The following is an 18,786-nucleotide window of genomic DNA, read 5'->3' as shown; positions in this document are numbered from 1 at the left end:
TCCACAGCTCAGCTTTTCCTGCATTAACCAGTCTTTCTGTGATGGCCACTTACATCCATTACTCATTTTTTTTGTGTGTTCAATGTGAGCTGTTCATCTCTGTTCTCTTCTCCTACCCAAATCCTTTCTGTAATTCATTGTCCTCTCATGTTGCACTCTCTTCTGTAGCTGTTTCACCCATGACTGCTATCTGAGATTACTCTCCATGGAAAAAAAAATATTCCTTGATACACATGGTAGACTACTTTCTCTTATGTCTTGCTTTACCTTTGCACCAATACCAGTCAATTCTCTTTGCCTTCTTAAACCTATACCAAAAATCTTAGTACCCAAATGTAACACTTTCTAAAAGAAGCTCCGTGCCAGCTTCCCTGTTTCCCTGTGCCTGCTCAATGGCTTAGACAAAAGGGCTGAAAAGCCAGGCAGGCAGCCAGCAGGAGAGCCAGTCATCCTTCCACGTGGATTTGGGAGCTGTTCCATAGCAGGGATCACAGGTAGGAAGTCTCTTCTCTGCCTCTGTCCTACTCACACTATGCCACAAACTACAGTTCATACAAACCACTGGGCAATGAGCAAACTAACACATCTACTTTCCAAAGAAAGTAACTCAACCTTTCCTGTCCTCTCTCACTGAATTTTCCTGTTTATTTTTCTGAATAATTGTTCATGAGCGTTCACGCCGTCTGTGCTGTGCACTGTAAGCACAGAGTCCTGTGGAATAATGAATATTTGATCATGTCAGTCGAGGCTAAAATGAGATTGCATGGTTTAATTCTATCGTTTCCTAACTGCATGGTCTCAGCACTTTTCAGGTAATTTTTTAATATAGTGAGTACAGAGTATTCTGTATTTAGAGTATTACATGTATTTCTAAACAATAAAATGGGCCAGCTTGCAGATTTTACATAGAAATACATTTCAATAAGTATTTCCTAAGAAAGTGAAGAGATCCAGGATTTTGTTCTGATCCATTTTAGAATGAACTGTGAAGCTCAGGTGGAGTGTGAATTTTGGAGATAAGTAAATCTACAGCTCTGGGTCAGGCTCATTTTACCTTTTCTCTGTTCTCTGCCTTCTTGAGGAGCAGCCTCTGTGACCACAGGGGAGAACTTTAAGCCTGAAGCGTCAAACCCAAACAGTGAAAAGCACAACGCTGTTGCATGAGTATTTTTGCCTTTTTCTCTGTCTTTTGCCCTGCTGCTCGCGCCTCGAACGCGGATGAGTTTCCCGGGCGAGGTGGGAGAGCTCGGGCGGAGCCGCAGCCGCGCTCAGCGCCCGGGCGGCGGCGGCGCTGCCAGCTGGCCACGGCGGCCGAGGGCATCAGCTGCAGCCGCTCCCTCTCCCCCCGCTGCATCATTTCTGCTCGGGGACAGCAGAAACCAGGGCCGCGGACAGCAAATTGCTGCGGGCACATGAGTTTGGGGGCAGGGGAGCTCATCCGCGCTGCCGCTCTTTGGAACACATCTCTGCTGATCCCGAGCTGCCTGCTCTGACAGGTGGGGAGAGGGGCTGCAGGGAGAGCCTGGCTTTAGGGACAGCCCGTGGGAAAACGTAACTCATGTTAATGGTGAGGTTATAGGGTTGAAGCCAATTCACACACCAGCCAAAATGAAATTTCAGCCTGGGTGTTTTGTTATGTGCAGTGGGGCAGAGCTGCGCTGAGCTCAGGATCATCAACAGCCCGTGGAGGGACAGGGGTGTCACCCCTGATTTCCGGGCATTTCCTGCTCTAGTACCAGCGTCTCCTGGCATTATAGCAGCTGCTCTTGTGATAAATGTAGAGCATGACTTATGGTTCCACCCTTCCCTTTCTCTCACACCCTGTGCTTGATATTTCCTCCCGAAAATTTTATCTGTGAAATCCTTTCCCTGAGGCATTGCAAACAGATATTGGAATACTATTTATTAATTTATTAAAAAAACAAACAACCAACCAAAGCCCAGCAACAACCTAAAAACCCTTCTGTATGGCTCTTCTTTAGATGTGGGTTAATATTACAGAATCTTGTGCACCAAATCACAGTTTATTGTGGAAGTGGCTGCTTTACTCCTGGTGCGTAAAATTGAGAGCAGAAGTAGTTTCAATGGTAACTTTCTCTTTGAAGGCTGAACTAGCTCAGTTTGCAAGGTCTGGTTTCTGGTGGGAACACCTGCTTCCAAACCAGATATGTATTTGAATATTTCCATGACTAAAAATCATTACTGTGTTCCAATGAAGGCAGGTAAGTACAAAGGAAGCAAGTTCTTTCTTCAAGTAATTTTTCAAGCAAATAGTCACAGAGAGAACTTTTCAGCCAGTCTTAGTCAAGACTTTTTGCACTTTATTTGCCCATCAAATACTATGCATTGTTTTCTAGCTTAGATGGGTTTATGTACTTCAGCTCTATTCTTCAGGCAGCTTTTGCTCATTTTTGTTGAACATCTTCTAATTCCTAATTTATCTCATAATAAAATGTTCAAAACTGAGCACAGCACTGCAGGTACATTTTTTTGTCCCCTAAGAGTTACAGTGCTCTTAGTTCCATAGCCCAAAATTTTACTGGGCCTTTTCTACTAATCTAATTTAGATATAGTCATATGTAAGTTGGCAGGCTGGTGCCTATTGTACCTAAGTTAAAATATCAGTGCCTTCCTCATAGAATGGCTCAAAGCTCTCCCACTTTTCTGTGGGAGTACTGGTTGGTATTTTTCCATTTTTAATGTTTTTGTTACATTTTTAACTGTGCTAGGATGTCCATGACTATTTCCTCATTCATCTAATAATTTAAAATTTCATAATTCATGGTGATTTCACTTGCTTATATTTATACCCTCTTCCAGATCAGCATTAATGTCAAATAAGACAGAGCCCAGCATCCTCTGTAAGCCTGTGCTCTCCTGTGACTGGCTCTGCTAACCCAGAGTACATTTGATACTCTTTGCATGCTCTTGCCCTGAACTTGTAAATCAAAATAAGACCTGTTAGCTCACCAAATTTAGAGTCTAGGTTGTTCATCAATGCAGTAGTTAATTAGCCAACTGAGAGTTAAATTGTTGCTATGTGCATTTTGTAAGAGATAGGAAAAATTCTACATCACTAATAACTGTGAAAAGAGAGAGCTACATGTTTTAGCTCCAGGCTCTGTGGGTTTCCTGAGAGAGCCAGGCAGCTGTGTGGGAATTGTGCAGAAGTCCCAGCTCCTCATGAGGCTGCTGGGGATTCCACCTGCTCCTGCAGCCATTTGACTGTGCTCTCTTTTCCCTGGCAGGTCCATGGGAAGTGTGTGTGCAGACACAACACGGCAGGGGACCACTGTGAGAAATGTGCTCCACTCTACAACGACCAGCCCTGGAAGCCAGGAGATGGGAAAACAGGGGCACCTAATGAATGCAGAAGTAAGTGGAAGGGAGTTTACCGACCCAGGCTCTTAGGGTGGGCACTCACCATAACAGCAGGCAAAGCTCCCCCACAAAGACTTCTGTGATTTACAGTAATGGTGCCATTACAGAAACTGGGGATAAATTGCTGGTCACTGATGGAGAACTTCAGTGTGCAGGTCATTCCTCTGCACTGGGGCTATCGGGGAGTGGAATTTACAAGCCAGAAATCTGGTTTTCATGTAGCTACACCCTCCCACATTCCAGGTTCTAGCAGTGTTTAAAATACTGCCAGGTTGGTTTGGAAAATGCTACCATGATTACTGTGTCAGCTACAAAAGTCTGACGTTCATTCTCCTGTCCTCACCAGAGTGTCGCTGCCACAACCACGCCGAGAGCTGCCACTTCGACCTGAGCGTGTGGCTGGCCTCGGGGAAGCGCACGGGGGGAGTCTGTGACAACTGCCAGCACAACACGGAGGGACATCGGTGCCAGAGGTGCAAACCTGGCTTTTACAGAGACAGAGGGAAGCCCATGTCTTCTCCAGAGGTCTGCAAACGTAAGTGACCACCTTACATAAGGTGAAAAATGAATGGTGAAAGAATCATTTATAGAACAAAATCATTTCTATAGAATTAGTAACTCCTATAGAGGTAACTCAGGAGTACTACTGTATTTTCCTTGCATCTCTTCCTAAACTACAGGGTTTTGATCAAAGGTGATTTTTTTGTCTCTATTTGTCCCCATGTTTCGACACCTTTTTTTGGTGATAACTGATTCAATTCTCCAAATGCATTCCCTTTTGGAGAAAGGTACAGTCTTCTTGTGTTTGGTTTTAAATTAATATGGTCCCTTTTATCTTGAGGCACATTTTATTTACCTGTTTTTGTTTTTTTTCTGTACCTCTCAAGACTGTGTGAGCCTATGTGCAAGCTATTGTTAAATTCCATTTGATTGTGCAACATCTGTGCACACAAATACATACAATGGATGCAGAAGATACAGGAGGCCTGGAACTGTGCACATTCATTTGGAAACAAATACATCAGAACTCAGTCAGACTTATTTCCAGACTCTACAGCTGTGTTATGGGGTGCTCTGCCCAAATTAATTGCATCATTAACACTTCAGCAGAATGTGTCAGGGTGTGTCTCTGGCACAGAGGCACTAATGGCTGCACACAGAGGATGTACAACCTCTGGATCAAGATAGTTTGCACCCAGCCAGTCTGGCAAACAGCCCAAATCTCCCTCACTTAAAGTAAACGTTTCCCGAGTATCCTGCCAGGCTTCACATGTCTGATTCTATCTCACATCTGTTTCAGAGGGTGCTATTTCCAGCAATACACTTAATTTCTTTTTTTCCTTTTGGATAGTTTCCTTCCCCATAGCTCAGACATCAGTTGCCAGCATAGAGAACTTCATCCTCTGTTGTCTGACCTCTTGCCCACTGACATAATGAGCTTTTGAAGCTTTTCTGATCCTTTTAATGTTCTTCAGCATGATTCCTCTTAAACATTTAGGTTACTCCTCTCCCTAGGATTGTGAGTCCTGTGATATTACTTAAGCTTTCTGTGCCCAGCATACCCAGTGTTTCTGCTCTTTTGCCTTCTTCCCACTGGAACTTGCTGACAGCAGACTGCTTCCACATAACTTTTTCTTCTGATTTTCACAGTGTTCCTCACAGAACACGGATCAGCAGACAGGGCAGAAGGTGAGCTTATCTGGCTCACCCTGTATCCTGTAGTGTTCTATGGTGGCCCCTTTCTAGTTCTGTTTCTACTCTGAGCAGATTTGCTACAGGGAAATATTGTAATGAGAACAAATTGTTATGCCAGAAGATTAGCTTTCAGTCTCATAGCACCTGAAAGAATCTGAGTATGAACTCTCATACTGAGCAGCAGGGAGATGTGCAGTAACCAGCATCATGTGTAATACTAGATAACTGCTAAAGTCAAGGAGCACTGGAGAGCAGCAAAGAGGAAAAAACATTGTTTGAAAATACAGCCTATCTGTCTGGAAACCCTAGAACTGTTTGCCTAGATGAAATCAGACCTTGACTCTACGTCTGCCTCTCTTGTCTGGTCTGGTTACAGGTCTCTCAGTAACCCCTGCCAATACTCTGCATAGCTAGAGAAAAACTGTTCAGAAATTTACCTTGTTGAAAGAGCTTTATTCCTGTTGTGCCAGGGAAGCACAACAATGTTCTTTTCACCTGGGAAGGTGCTGCTGCCAGCAGAAGGCCCCCAAATGCAATTGTCTCCACTCTGAGTTGCACACTCAGGCCTAGAGAGCTGCCATCCTGCTTTAGTCACTGAAAGTTATATGTCTTTTCTAGGCTCCTTGTTCTGTCAGTGGAGAAACAGAGGGACCTCAGGGGAATTATTTATTGCAGTCTAAGGTAGATGCCTGAAACAGATGGACTGAATTGCCCTCTAAAGCATATCTATTTCCTTAAGAGGTACTCTGGATCACTAGCCTGCACTAGAGTTTCTCTTAGCTGAGATGAATTTAATGGGTTTGATTCAGCAGCAAAGGTAAGCACGACCCTATCTGTGAATGATTCAAGTCAATGGGACCTTTCTCAGGGGTGTAAAGAAATTCATGAATGTTTGCCATATCAAGATAGAAGGAATGGGCATTGCAGCTCACTTGGCTTTTACAGCAGCTGTGTACACGATGCTTGTACCTCTGTGGGAACAGGAGGAACTCTGGATGTAACTGCAGAGTTCAGAGAAAACTGGGAAGGAGGTGGTTAATCTGCGCCTTTTCCCTTTTATTTAAGGAAAATAAGAGAATTCCCACAATGAGATTTGACAAATCCCCATAATAGGCAGCACTTTGTATGATGGAAGACCTGATCCCCAAACACTTCCCCATGAGGGTTGCAGGCGGTGTGGAAGTGTGCATTTTGGGTACAGTGCACCTCTGCAGAGAGTTTTCAGGGAACACTTCACTACTTTGGTTATTATCACAGACAGCAAAGCCAGAAACACCAATGGAGACTGGCTTTGGTTAGAACAGACTCAGTTTGATAGAGGGAAGGTTTTTCTTCCAGGACCATCATCAGCTAATATTAAACTGCAAAGCCTCCTGCAGGATGTGCAGGATAGAGACCCTCTTCTTTATACTTTAAGGTTGAAAACTTGCATTGCCAGTAAACCTCATCTGGTGTGGTCCACGTTGTTCAGGTTGTGTGACCCTAAAACCAACTCTGGTTTCTCAGTAAAAAAAAAGTTTCTATTTTGAGCATTGCTAATATATTAGACAATGAGACCACCTGATAGATTTTTGTCTTACCTCAGCCTGCTGATTATAAATTGAAGAGCTACCACTTCTGGATTAACATGTTTTTTTGGGATTTAAGTGTACCAATTCCAAGGCATCATCTCACTTTGAGAAATTCATGCAAACAGTGCCAGACTAACAACACTAAATGAAAAACCCACCCGATGAGCAAGTGTTGAAAAGCAGTAATAAACTGCAAACAGCAGACTGAATGGATGGTTTTGGTGAGAGTAACCTAGTGCCCATCTTCCCATTTTGAGCTCAGAGGAAAAAAAACTTTCAATGGGAGATGAAAACTTGACCCTTGTGTACAGTAGATACTGAGCTGGGAAAGGAAGTCTGATGAAAAAGCTGAATGAAATGCTGTGCTAATCCCTTTGAGAAAGCACGCTTGAAGAGTGCTCTGCCATCCAGAGCAAAGTCTAGGTTCAGCTGTGACATCCCCCTCAGGCTCCCAGAAAGTTAACAGGACACTGCTCAGGCCCAGAAACAGTCTTTAAGCATTAGTCATAATAATGAGTAGCATTCTCTCTTAATCTGCTCTGAAAAAAAAAAAAAAAAAAGTTGTATAACAATTGGATCTCCTGGCACTATCTAAACCACCCTTAGCTGACCCTCCAGTGTGAGACTGCAAAGACATTCCCTCAGGAAAAAAAAAATCTGCTGAAATTTGATATGGAAGTGTGAATCTGCTATTCTTTTTGTCTGCAGAGGTAGCCTGCCTCTGATCCCTTTGCTTCTCCTGTTCCTACCAGCTGGGATGAATGAGAGCAGAGTCATGGGCAGAGCCTTGTTTTGACACTGCTTAGATCTATATTAAAAAGAAAAAAAGGCATTAAAAGAGTCCCTGAGCAAGGCACACACCTGCCTGTTATTGGAGGTGACAACACAGAATTAAGTAGTTTGTATATAGACTTGTCTGGGAGCTTTGACTCAAAAGCCTAATTGTTTCCTAACCAATGGTTAGAAAAGCTGCTGTATCCTTGGCTCTTTCCTGTGGCTTATTCCAAGGCTTAAGGGATCCTTCTGAAATGGCACCATCTTTTGTACTCCCCCTTTGCTTAGCTTAAAAGTAATGCAGGCATGTAGACCCATTAAAAAGGGTTCCAGGAAAACAAGCTTTTTTTACTCAAAGAACGAGGCTAGAAAATTAAAATGTGCCCAGATGCACATGCACACACACATGGTCTGAAAGGCTCTGCTTCTCATCCTTTTACTTCTGAGCAAAGGGAGTGAACTTTTAATTCTAATATCACAAAGGCCCCATCACATCTTGCTTCAAAGTCTGTCTTAATCAGCCCTGACCACACACAGAGCTATCTTATTTCTTTCATTTAAGAAACATCATTGGCAGAGTCAATCCCCACACCTGACATGCTTTAAAAATCACACTGGTTTGGTCATATACTCCCAAGATGCACATGTATATATTTCAGACTCAAAAGACTCTTTGTTTTTTTTTTTTATTTTGCCTGTTTTTTTAAATCAAATAGCCAGTCTGCTCACAGCTATATCTTATGCAGTATTATTAGACAAAAGTTTAAGACAAGATACCTCATAGGCCATTGACTTACTTGGAGCACCTGGTATTTTCCTGTAAGCTGGGACCATAGTGTTACAACCAATATTCTATTTTACATCTGTGTCTAATTACATGGGGAAGACAGCTGTCTGAGGGCAGACAGATTTATTAGGGACTTGAGTAGGGATTGCAGTATGAATTATTCATTTTTCATTATTTCTTGTCTCCTCCCTTTTACAGTAGTCTCTGACAAAAACTTGCTATGGGAGAGAGACTAAAAGGCAAGAGGACGTTCATGACACTCTGTGACCAATAGGCAACCATGAAGTAAAATTATGTTTTTCACTATGCTACTGTCAAAGGGAAAACTACAATAAACTGCCCAGCTCTGAGCCAGGATTGTCTGCACACTGTCCCTAACATAATTGATGATGCCTTTGACAAACAAGGCCATTGTCACATTGGCTGCTGTTTTGTTAGACAGGGAGGTGGATGGAGAGAAAATGAGGGTTTGCCAAGAGAAAAGAAGCAAAAACCAGTGGGAAAAGGTTGTCAAATATTGGAAAATGTTAAAGGGTGAGGTTTTGGAAACTTGCTTTTATGTTTCTTTAACAGTGAGGCTTATTTGCAAATCCATGGTACTGTTAAACAGATAAAAACCCAGTCATCCACAGCTGCCCCTTCAGCATGTGACATGTGGGCTCTTATTTTTGGAGTTACCTTAGATGCACAACTGGGATTTTGGCCGTAATACTCTGGAAGCCAGACAATGTACCCACCCAAGCTGAAATGCTAAATAAACACAGACTGAGTAAAGAGTTTGCAAGCCACTTGTATAACTCATCTGAAAGTGTTGTACATGTATTGATTCAGCTTGCTTTCTGATGCACCAGAAGCTGTCCCAGTTTCTAACTGGAGAATATGTCCCACAGTTCATCTGGGAACGTTATTTTTATTGAACTGTAGCCTCAAAATTAAAAACAAAAGGCAATTCTGTTTTCTGCTTCTTCATCTGCTTTCACCAGTGCTTTCAGTCACTGTGCTGTAATGTTTTCCCTTAGGAATAGGGTAGGAGAGGTTCTCATCTTCCTGAATCAGGTTCCAGTCTCAGCTGGGGATAGGGCAGTTTAATGATGTGAGTTACCCATCTGTTTAGACTCTCAGTGATGAAACTCAAAAACTAGAAATAAGAGGGATAAAGACAGGCCCAGAGGCTGCAGAAATCTAAGTGAAAACTCCACAGGCATATCCTACATATTACAATATGACAGTGAAAACCATCCTGGATTCAAGTAACGCTGATGCTGGCACATCTCTTACTCCTTGTGTCTCAAACCTGCCTGCAATGAAGGAAGGGTGTTTCCCCTCCTTATCTCCAAATATATGACATCCATTGTATTCAGTGACTGACAAACTAGGAATCTCTTTTTTAGGGTGATGTAGTCAGCCCTGCAAAAATGGGTGGGGGTGAAATCAAGTTTAGCAGCAAAAAATCAGACCTTCCTTTGAACCTGTCAGGGCTAATGAGCACTTCAGTGTTCCACCTGCTGTCCAGAAGTGACAGCACAAGCCCCAGGTTTGCTCCCAAAGTCGAGGCTGCTGCCCTGCGCCAGCCCGCCCATTGTGCCCAGCACATTGCCCGTGACAGCACGTGGCTTTTCTGTCCCTAGGCTGTTGTGCTAGAGTCCCCTGAGCACAACGGGCCCAGATCCATCCACAGCAGTATAATAATATTATTGAAATTATTGGCATAAAGAACACAGGGCATCGGGGGAAAAAATAACTATATGGTAAGCAGATCATAAGTGAACTGCCCTTTAACCAAAATTGCTCGCCCTTCTTCTTGTACTATTTTCAAAAGGTATTTTCTTTTCCTGGGCTTCAAATATGAGGTTGCAGATGAAAGTAAATCTTTCCCTGCTACATTTTAAATTTTCTTTAGTCATATATTGGCCCCTTTCCCCTTGGAAAGTGATGTGTGGGATCAAAATGTTCATTTAGTCTCTTATCTGTGAGCTCATGAAGAAAAGTAGTTTGATCAGAAACAATGATGGGCAAACTTCAAAAGCTTTGGAGATCATGTTTGGTTCAAATAGGCATCCAAAAAGGCTGGCCTCTGATCCAAGCTATCTAAACACCTTGGGTGTCCAACATTTAACTGAAAATCTCTGTAAAAGCAGGCCTTACCCACACAATTTTTATTTCTGTCCTCTTCCAGATGGATGAAGTAGTGATGCATTACCTTTTCAGTCTGTTACAAGTGAAAGTGAGGGCATGCTGCATTCTTAATACAAAAGAGAGCTGAAATATGAAGGCCTGGAGTTCAGCTCAGTTCTCATTTTGATCAGACTTGTCTGAACATCAGAAATGAGTGGGTTTGTTTACTGCTCGTATTTTACTTCTGCAGAGCTGTTGGCATGAGGCTTGACCATCCCAGCCAGGTTCTGTCCTGATGGAGAGGAGTCAACTGTGCTGGCTGGCACCTCTCTGTTTATCCCTCCCTGATGCTGCCACATCAGGAATGTACCAGTGATGTGGGATTATGACAATTTATTGTCTGTGCAGGAAGAGATGCCCACAGGAGCTGTAACTATCTGTTTTCCTGCCAAATTGCCTTGAGTTGCTAGGCTGGTGTGAAACTGGCAACACTATTTGAAATATTTGGAGGTTTTTCCTCCTATTTGCTCATCTTCAGCTACATGTAAAATACATCTAGTAAGTTTAGAGGTCTTCTCTCATTCTGCTAGCCTTCCTTGAAAAAAATCTGCTCATGCATTTGTAAAAAAAATCTATCAGCTTCTTTAGGCACATACAGTACTGCATGGTGTGATGTTTAGCACTTTAGAAAGGAACTGAAGGAAATTTGTGCACTCTTTAGAGGCAGAAATTGAAAATAAGTTTCAGGTCATCTGAACCACCTGTATAATCTGCATTTACCCCACAGGAAACAGCAGGTTTGTGATCTCTGTGTTTACAGGAAAGGCAATATAAGCAATAGCTATAAATCTTTCCCTTGCCCTTGCTAGTGAAAGTTTCTGCAAAACACTTTTAAAGGGACACCTTCAAGCCTCCTTAAAAATAAACACACAGAAGAGGCTGTCTGGTATCACTTGAAAACCTGTGTGGTCACGATTTGGGTACCAGGGAAGAGCTGACTGTCATACACAAATGCTCACAGTTGTACTTGTTCTGCTTTGTCTAACAAATTAAAAAGAAATAAAAAGTGAATGTAGGCTGAAATGCAATGTTTACTAGTAGTTCTGACTTAAAACTACTGAGCATGAGGAAGAAGGTACAAGTTTATCAGCCTTGCAAAAATGTCACTTAAGCAGCTGACCCCACGGCACTTATTTGAATTGCCTCTTGCTGTGTGTCCCTAGCCTGTGCCTGCCAGCCCATGGGTTCAGCCAACGCCACACTCAGCAGCAGCTGGAGATGCCACCCCCGGACAGGATTCTGCTACTGCAAGCCAGGAGTGGCAGGTCCCAACTGTGACAGGTGCCTGGTGGGCTACTGGGGCTTTGGAGAAAATGGCTGTCGGCCCTGTGACTGCGCCAGGGACTGTGACCAGCGCACTGGGACGTGTTTCACTGGGTAAAGAAGCCCTGCTCTGGGGTCACTCTGAGATGGGAACTCTGTGAAATGAAACAAATTCTGCAGCAGTAACAAAAACTGGAGGGTGCACAATCATTTAAAAAGGTGGATGTAAATCATAAAAGGTTTTTTAGGTTACATTTTTTTTAGGTTACATTTACACCTTTAAGTCCACTGCATTATCCAAGGCAATCTTGAACAGATGAATCTTTGCAGTAAAAGCAGGCATTTTCACAACCCCATGGTAATATGTGCAGGGTCTTTAAACACATCTTTTCTTTGGAAATAGATGGAAGAGTCTGAAGTGTCTGCCTCTCTTCTGTGCCCAGGGTAAAATGATTTGCTGAGCAATTGCAGTTCTACAGGTCCTGCAGCTGTCCTCAGGTCCCAGCGACATCAAGAAGTGGCCACTAAGTTACGTAATTCCCTAAAAACAAACAAACGTAAGCAAAAAAGGCCCAATCTATAGATACTTTAAAAATGCTAAGTCAGCAGTGGGAGGCCTAAATAAAAGCCTAGACCTCGTGATCTCTCTATGTGGCATGAAGTCTTGCTCATATTTGCACTCCCGACCTGAAGAAAGCAAGCTCATCAGTCCGGGCACAGCCAAAGCCAGCTGTTTGTTTGTTTCCCTCCCCTGCGGTGCCCTAAGGCAGTGCTGTGGTTTGTGTGTCCCCCAGCTATGACAGTGAGCCCTTCTTTAACGTCCCCATCGGGGGACGGATCCCCGAGCTCATCCAGACGCCAAGCAACGAGAGCGAAGAGGAGTGGAAATGGAATGACCACGAGCAGGGATTTTCTGCACTCAGGCACCCAGGTACAGCACAGAGTTTGGGAACATTCAGTTGCCAGTTCTTTCAACCCTCCACCCTGACTGGGTCTGCCCCACTTATCTCCAGCTTGTCTGTAGGATTTAAATTGTTCTCAGTTTTGCCTGCCCTGTCAAGATCACCACTTGCCATCACTGGTGGCTTGGCAGAGGTAACAGTGCCACTTACTGCATAATTTGACTTTTCTGAGATGGATATTGCCTTAACACCACGAAGGATCAGCATTTCTTAGGTTATGGGATCATTACAAAGGTCTCATTACTTACATAATGTACAGCTGGATCTGATTCTTACAAACCTCTTCATTAGGATTAGTTTATTAACTGTACAATAGACCTCATGTGGGCTGCATTTTACTTGACAGTGCTGATCAGATTTCAGAGTAATTATTTTATCATATAACAAGAAACACATTTGCAAATAACTGAGCTCACTCTCCAACTCATTCTTAAGGTTCATACAGATTATGGGAACTATAGCTATCTAACTTCATAACTGATGATCGTTTGCTCTTCTTTTCTCTCTCACGTCCTGGCTCTTCTCCAACCTTTTGTGTTCTGGGATTTCCCTGCTAGAAAAGTGTGTGTGCAAAGAAAAGGTGCTCGGAAGTGTCAGTGACTTCTGCCAAATGAAATATGCCTATGGTAAGTGGACAAGATGTCCCCAAGCTATGATCTTTTCACAGTGTTCCTGCTATGTATATTGTTAGCTGATAGCTATGAAACATGACAGGATTGGTTAAGTCCTGACAGGTAGGATTTCTTCTGCCTTTTTTGTCTAGTTACATGTCCAACTTCTGATCAGAACTTAAAAGCATTTTTCATGCAAAGCTCTGTAGTGTCTCCTTCCCATCCAGTTAATTTACCTCTTACAGCACAAGGGGTGCTAGAATAATACTCAGTGGAATGATTGGCCTCTACATCAAGAAAAAATGATAAAAAAACCTCACATATGAAATGCCCTTGCTTTTGCAGTCATTATGCAGGTTCCAATAGCTCGTTTACCAAGAATGTATTTAAAACTGTTTTTTTATGAACACCTGGTTCATGCCATCACATGAAGCAAGAAAGGAAAGCTCTGGGATCCAGAGGTTTGATGTGCTTGTGGCAGGAGACAGCAAAGTCTGCTTGAGGGGCTGATCTACATGAGCCTGTCATGCCAAAAAGTTATGGGATCCTACTAAATTAAAAGGAACAGAAATTTATCATGGCAACCAGGTGTTGGACCACAAAACAAAAATAGCTCTTCTGGTTTGTTGTGCAATCGTGGAATTTTAGCCATGTGACATGCCTGATGGGAAACTTCTTGACATCCTTCCTGTAGACAGTCCCTTCCCATAGGACGGAATTTTTGAGAGGCCAGTGTTAAAACAAAACACTAAAGTTTTCTAACTGGAAATATAAAGTGTAGAATCAGTGCTTGAAATCAGACTGGTAGCTGCTGGTTGGGGGTTTTCACCCTTCTTTTTGTATACATACAAGTGCTTTCCTAGAATTTCCAAGTGTTTGACATCAGCCCATTAAAAAATAGTTGCTAAATAACATGGTGAAAAGATGAGTTAACTACTTAAAAAGAAAAATCCAGCTTTTATTCCCCAGATTTATTTAAAAGATCCATCAGTGAAGTGGACAAGCACTGTACTTTCTGTACAACTGCACTTTAGGGGATTTTTCGTGTCTTCCTCAAGGTGTTAAAATTCAAGGTGTTAAAATTCTACCTTTTATAGCAGCATTAACCACAATTCATTCAGAAATTCATTGTTGGTCTCTATTCGGATATGTTTTCTGGCAGTAATAAAAGCAAGAATCCTGTCTGCTCATGACAAAGGGACCCATGCAGAAGTTGTTGTGAAAGTGAAGAAAGTCCTGAAATTAGGCAAAGTGAAAATTGCTCGGAGCAACAGAAGCATCTACCCAGAATCCTGGACCAACAGGGGCTGCACATGTCCCATTCTCAATCCTGGTAAGGACAAAATACACACTGGGGGTTTTGCTTCCTCTGTAAACAGTGCTTAGGAATATCAGCTGTGATCAGCCTTTCTGGGGCAGCATCTTTTGACTCATCCCCACCAAAGCATGTTTGCTTTCCAGCTCACAGTGCTCAAGGAGGGTGGTAAAGGCAGTAGGGGGGCAAAGGCATAAGCAGCAGCTGCCACATCCCAGCAGATCTGTGTGCAGAACCTCACTGGAATGAAACCAATTTGTAGCTGTAACCCTGAGCACAGCCCTGACACCAGTGAGTCTGTGTGCTGAGGAGCCAGCAGTGACAGTATGCACATGGCTTTATACACATAAGATGGCACATGCATAAGCTGGATGAAATTGGCAAAGGTGCTGTATGCCAGATCCATAGGAAATAGAGAAATTCTGGTTTAGTTCTTTCTTATTCTCTTTGCTAACTAAGGTGTTTCCCTTTCTTTTTTTTTTTTTTTTTTTTTTTTGAACTAGGTACTGACTATCTTATAGCAGGCCAGGAGGACTCTAGGACTGGCAAACTCCTCGTGAACATGAACAGCCTGGTGAAACCCTGGAAGGCATATTTGGGAAAACAAGTATCAGATATTCTTCGAACTGGATGCAAATAATTTCTGCTACAGAAATTACAGTGCTGGACTTTGCCTTTTAGTAACGCTTCAGTGAAAGGTGTAGTTAGTTCAAGCATTCCCATTCACCATGCTCCTAGCTGAAGCAAGGAAAGCAGACTTGCCATCCCTCCTTACATGTGCTTAGACGGGAAACTCGGGACATGACTACTTGTTAAAAAACAATGCACAGCCTTATCATACAAAATTACCTAGTGCATCACATATAGATCACAAGTCAGTTCTTCACTTGAGCCTGATTCCAGCCAGAATCATTTTACAAGGCAAAACTTAGGAGATGGACTAGTGTTTCCATACTTCAGGTCAGAGTCTGATATTAATATGCATAAACTGCTTTCATAATACATTCATTACTGGAGTGTAATTTTATTTATAAATGACCACTAAAAGGCAGCAATTTCTTTCAGCTTTACAAGTGGCATAACACTAAATAAGCATATAAGAGAGCTCAAACTGATTTACCACCAGACTGCAATTATGCCAATATAATGGGCTGCTTTCTAGAAGCCAGTATTATCCCACTGCCAACCAGAAACAAACATGTGGCTTATCTTGGGACAGTGTTCTTTAGAGATGTGCACTGCTATCATCAATGCTTAGTGCTGAGCTCTGCTGCAGAAACCACCTTGGCTCAAACTCCATTCCAAATCCAGCTGTGCTGTAGTACTCAGTCTGCAACACCACAAAGGTTTCACAGCAATAACTGCAAATAAGCCTTAATTATAGCAAAAAGCCAAAGTGTGACTGGCAGCTGCTCTAATGTTGAAATTGTGACACTACAAAAGCCACAAAGCAGAAACAGAAGGTAAATGGACTGGCTGGAGCATGTATCAAATGAGGTAAGCTGTAGTTCTGGGAGAGCAACCTCACTATTCCAACTGTGCTCAAAACCACTGGCCTTTGATTGCACTTAGTGCTTTCATTGTGCTTTATTTCTCTTGGTCACACTTCAGGGTAAGATGCTGAAGCTCTGCTTCCTTCCCATAGTGCCTGAGGATTATTTCTCCCTCTGCAAAAGTACAGGAGTGGTAACATCTGCACTCCAGGTAAAATTAGTTCTGCTCTGCAAAAACATTATTTCTAAATCAATTTTATTCTATAGTAATCAAGAGGTAGCTACTTAAATCCCTCCCTAACACAAAATTTTGAGGAAATTGAATTTTGAGGCATGTGTCTCCTGTTTAAGGACTCCCAACCAAATGCAGTTGGTTGGAGCACTCTCTCTTCAACTAAGCAAAAATCACAATGAATCAATCTATATTCTTTCAGGGAGTTAAAGAGAAGCACACATGCTACTTTTGCATGTTTCAATTCCATGTCTAATTTGTAATGCTCCTAGGGAAGAGGAGATGTTTTCACTTAGCAATGTCTGACTGGTAAGTGGGACACCTAGAAACCCTAATACTAATGCAGAACGATGGAAGTCCAGCCTACAACTCAGGCCGTCGTTTTGTTCTCTTTACCAATGAGAACGTCAAAATTCAGCCTCTTCCATTCTATTGACTGCTATTTTACTTTGAACTTCACATTGATTGAACAGCAGAAATATCCTCAGCTCATTTGGAAATGGATGACAGGCAGATCTTTAGGAAAGAAAAAAGCTCCAATTTGTTTCTCAACAGGATATAAAAAGTATTTCTAGTGTTTCTTCCTCCCTCCTTTTCAGGAAATTTCCTTCCTCCACTGCTTTCCCCCTTTCACTTCATAATTTATTTGTTGTTACCCAAACTGGTATCCAACAAGGTGGCATCTCCCACAAGCTATTTAATTAATGCAATAAAACACTTTTTAACCAAGGCATTTGGCAGAATTTGAAATGTCAGACTTATGAAATTAGGAGCCCAGCAACTGCTTTCTTTACTGTCTGCAGAAATTGTCTCACAACAAAAAGATTAACTAGCTCTCTTTCAAATATCAATAAAGACCTATCCCGAATTTACAGTCTGATCTCAAAGGGCCTCTCACAAGAAATGAAATTCAAGTGTAGGTTTAGAATTAAACTAAGGAATGTGCTTTTCAACAGAGGCCATTTTACCTGTAGGGGATCTTATTTAATGAAAATGAGGATATTCCATGTTGGTTTATAGTCAGCACCATATTAAAGCAAACACCTCTATTCCTCTTTTTGTGCCAGACTGGTGGTTTTGTGGGGAGGGTAAACATCTGCATAGTTCTCTTCTGTCAATAAAAGTTATTTTTTGACACATTTCATTTACTAGCATTGCTAGCTACTGCCAGTAGAAATACAATTTGGAACCACAGATTAAGAAATCAAACACCTGTTTTCCACACAGCACCCTATGAAGGGAATGAATGCACTGTGAGGGGATGCTTTAACTTTCTTAGGAGGTGTAAGGAACCTGTAACATTCAGAAACAAATAACTGGACCTGTCACTCAGGGTACAACAAATCCTACGTCCACCTACCCTTCACATCATTGTTTCATCTGGGTTAATCTGCACTGTGGAATCACCACAAATCCTCCTGTACTCCTTGTTTTGGCCTTCCTGAGCCATCTGCTCACAAATCATCAATACTGATGTACAATAAGTCATTTTAAAAAATGAACATTGGTGTTACAATCAATGCTGCACTCCTGTACTCTTCCTCTGTTGGGTGTATCTTCTCTCAGCTTCACCATCACCAACAAAACATCAGCTCCAGAGGGGTTAAAAGTAATTAAAAAACAACTGCAGACAGGCCCCTTTTCAACAAAATGAAATCATGTCCAGTGAAGAGAGCTGAAGAATAAATGACAAACTGCTGGTAGCTTCTCTATGCTGTCCCACAGTAACACTGATAGAATTTTAATGAGGTAAAACAAGAGTCTAGAAGCACACAAATTCCTTTTTTTACTTCCCTAGGAATAAGTAGGTTCATTGACGTGTGATCAGATCAGTGCCTCAGATAAACAGGAGACACTGCTGTCAGGTAAACAAGGACACTCTCAGTCAGAACTGCACAGGATATAGATCTTGTTTCCAAAACAGCCCTGCCAGATCCCCAGATCTAGTGATCCCTGCAATGGCCTGCAAGATAAACGTTTCCTTCTAGCCATCATTTTGATCATCATTCCTTCTGCAGGGAGAAAGGAAAAGGTTATTTTTGCTCCTGAAGCACGGCCATACCTCTCGGAAAGTTACTATACACAATTTGAAGTCAGGTCTCTGCAATATCCTCAGGCTGTACTGCAGAGAACAGCAGGAAAAACTACTGAGTAAGTTTCAATTCTGAAAATGCAATTTTGTCTAATTTTAACTATTTTTCAGGTTTTTTTACATTTTAGAATAGATGTTTTGTTAAAGGATCATCTAAAGTTTTAGAGGCAATCTTTATCCACATCACAATATGTAATACATGCACCACTGATTCAAGTTTAAGTGGATTGCAGGAACAAGCCCACGCTAACAAGAAGCTATTACAGGTTCTACATGAATCTGTGGCCTGCACCATGCAGGAATTGCAGCCAGCTGATAACAGTCCACCCAGCTTTCAAAAGCAGAGATTGTTTCACCACTGCACCAGGACAAGGGTGTGCAAAAACTGAAGAATGGTTACAACTGAAAATCTGGAGTATTACACAGCAATATGGT

The 18,786-nt window shown here is 42.2% G+C and overlaps 1 protein-coding gene across 1 annotated transcript in view; it reads left to right on the top strand.

Annotated features, from left to right (window-relative positions):
- Positions 1 to 17,400, top strand: part of LOC119705993 (netrin-4-like) — a 46,011-nt gene extending 28,611 nt beyond the window's left edge. The window contains exons 4-10 of the mRNA XM_038149020.1: positions 3,249 to 3,375; positions 3,728 to 3,916; positions 11,547 to 11,760; positions 12,441 to 12,577; positions 13,166 to 13,234; positions 14,382 to 14,552; positions 15,038 to 17,400. Coding sequence (XP_038004948.1) covers positions 3,249 to 3,375; positions 3,728 to 3,916; positions 11,547 to 11,760; positions 12,441 to 12,577; positions 13,166 to 13,234; positions 14,382 to 14,552; positions 15,038 to 15,174 — 1,044 coding nt within the window. The 3' untranslated portion in view covers positions 15,175 to 17,400. The remainder of the gene's footprint in view (positions 1 to 3,248; positions 3,376 to 3,727; positions 3,917 to 11,546; positions 11,761 to 12,440; positions 12,578 to 13,165; positions 13,235 to 14,381; positions 14,553 to 15,037) is intronic.
- Positions 17,401 to 18,786: the final 1,386 nt, after the last annotated feature.

This window comes from Motacilla alba, chromosome 12, assembly GCF_015832195.1.
Source record: "Motacilla alba alba isolate MOTALB_02 chromosome 12, Motacilla_alba_V1.0_pri, whole genome shotgun sequence".
NCBI lineage: Eukaryota > Metazoa > Chordata > Aves > Passeriformes > Motacillidae > Motacilla > Motacilla alba.
This window is presented reverse-complemented; position numbering and strand designations above follow the sequence as displayed.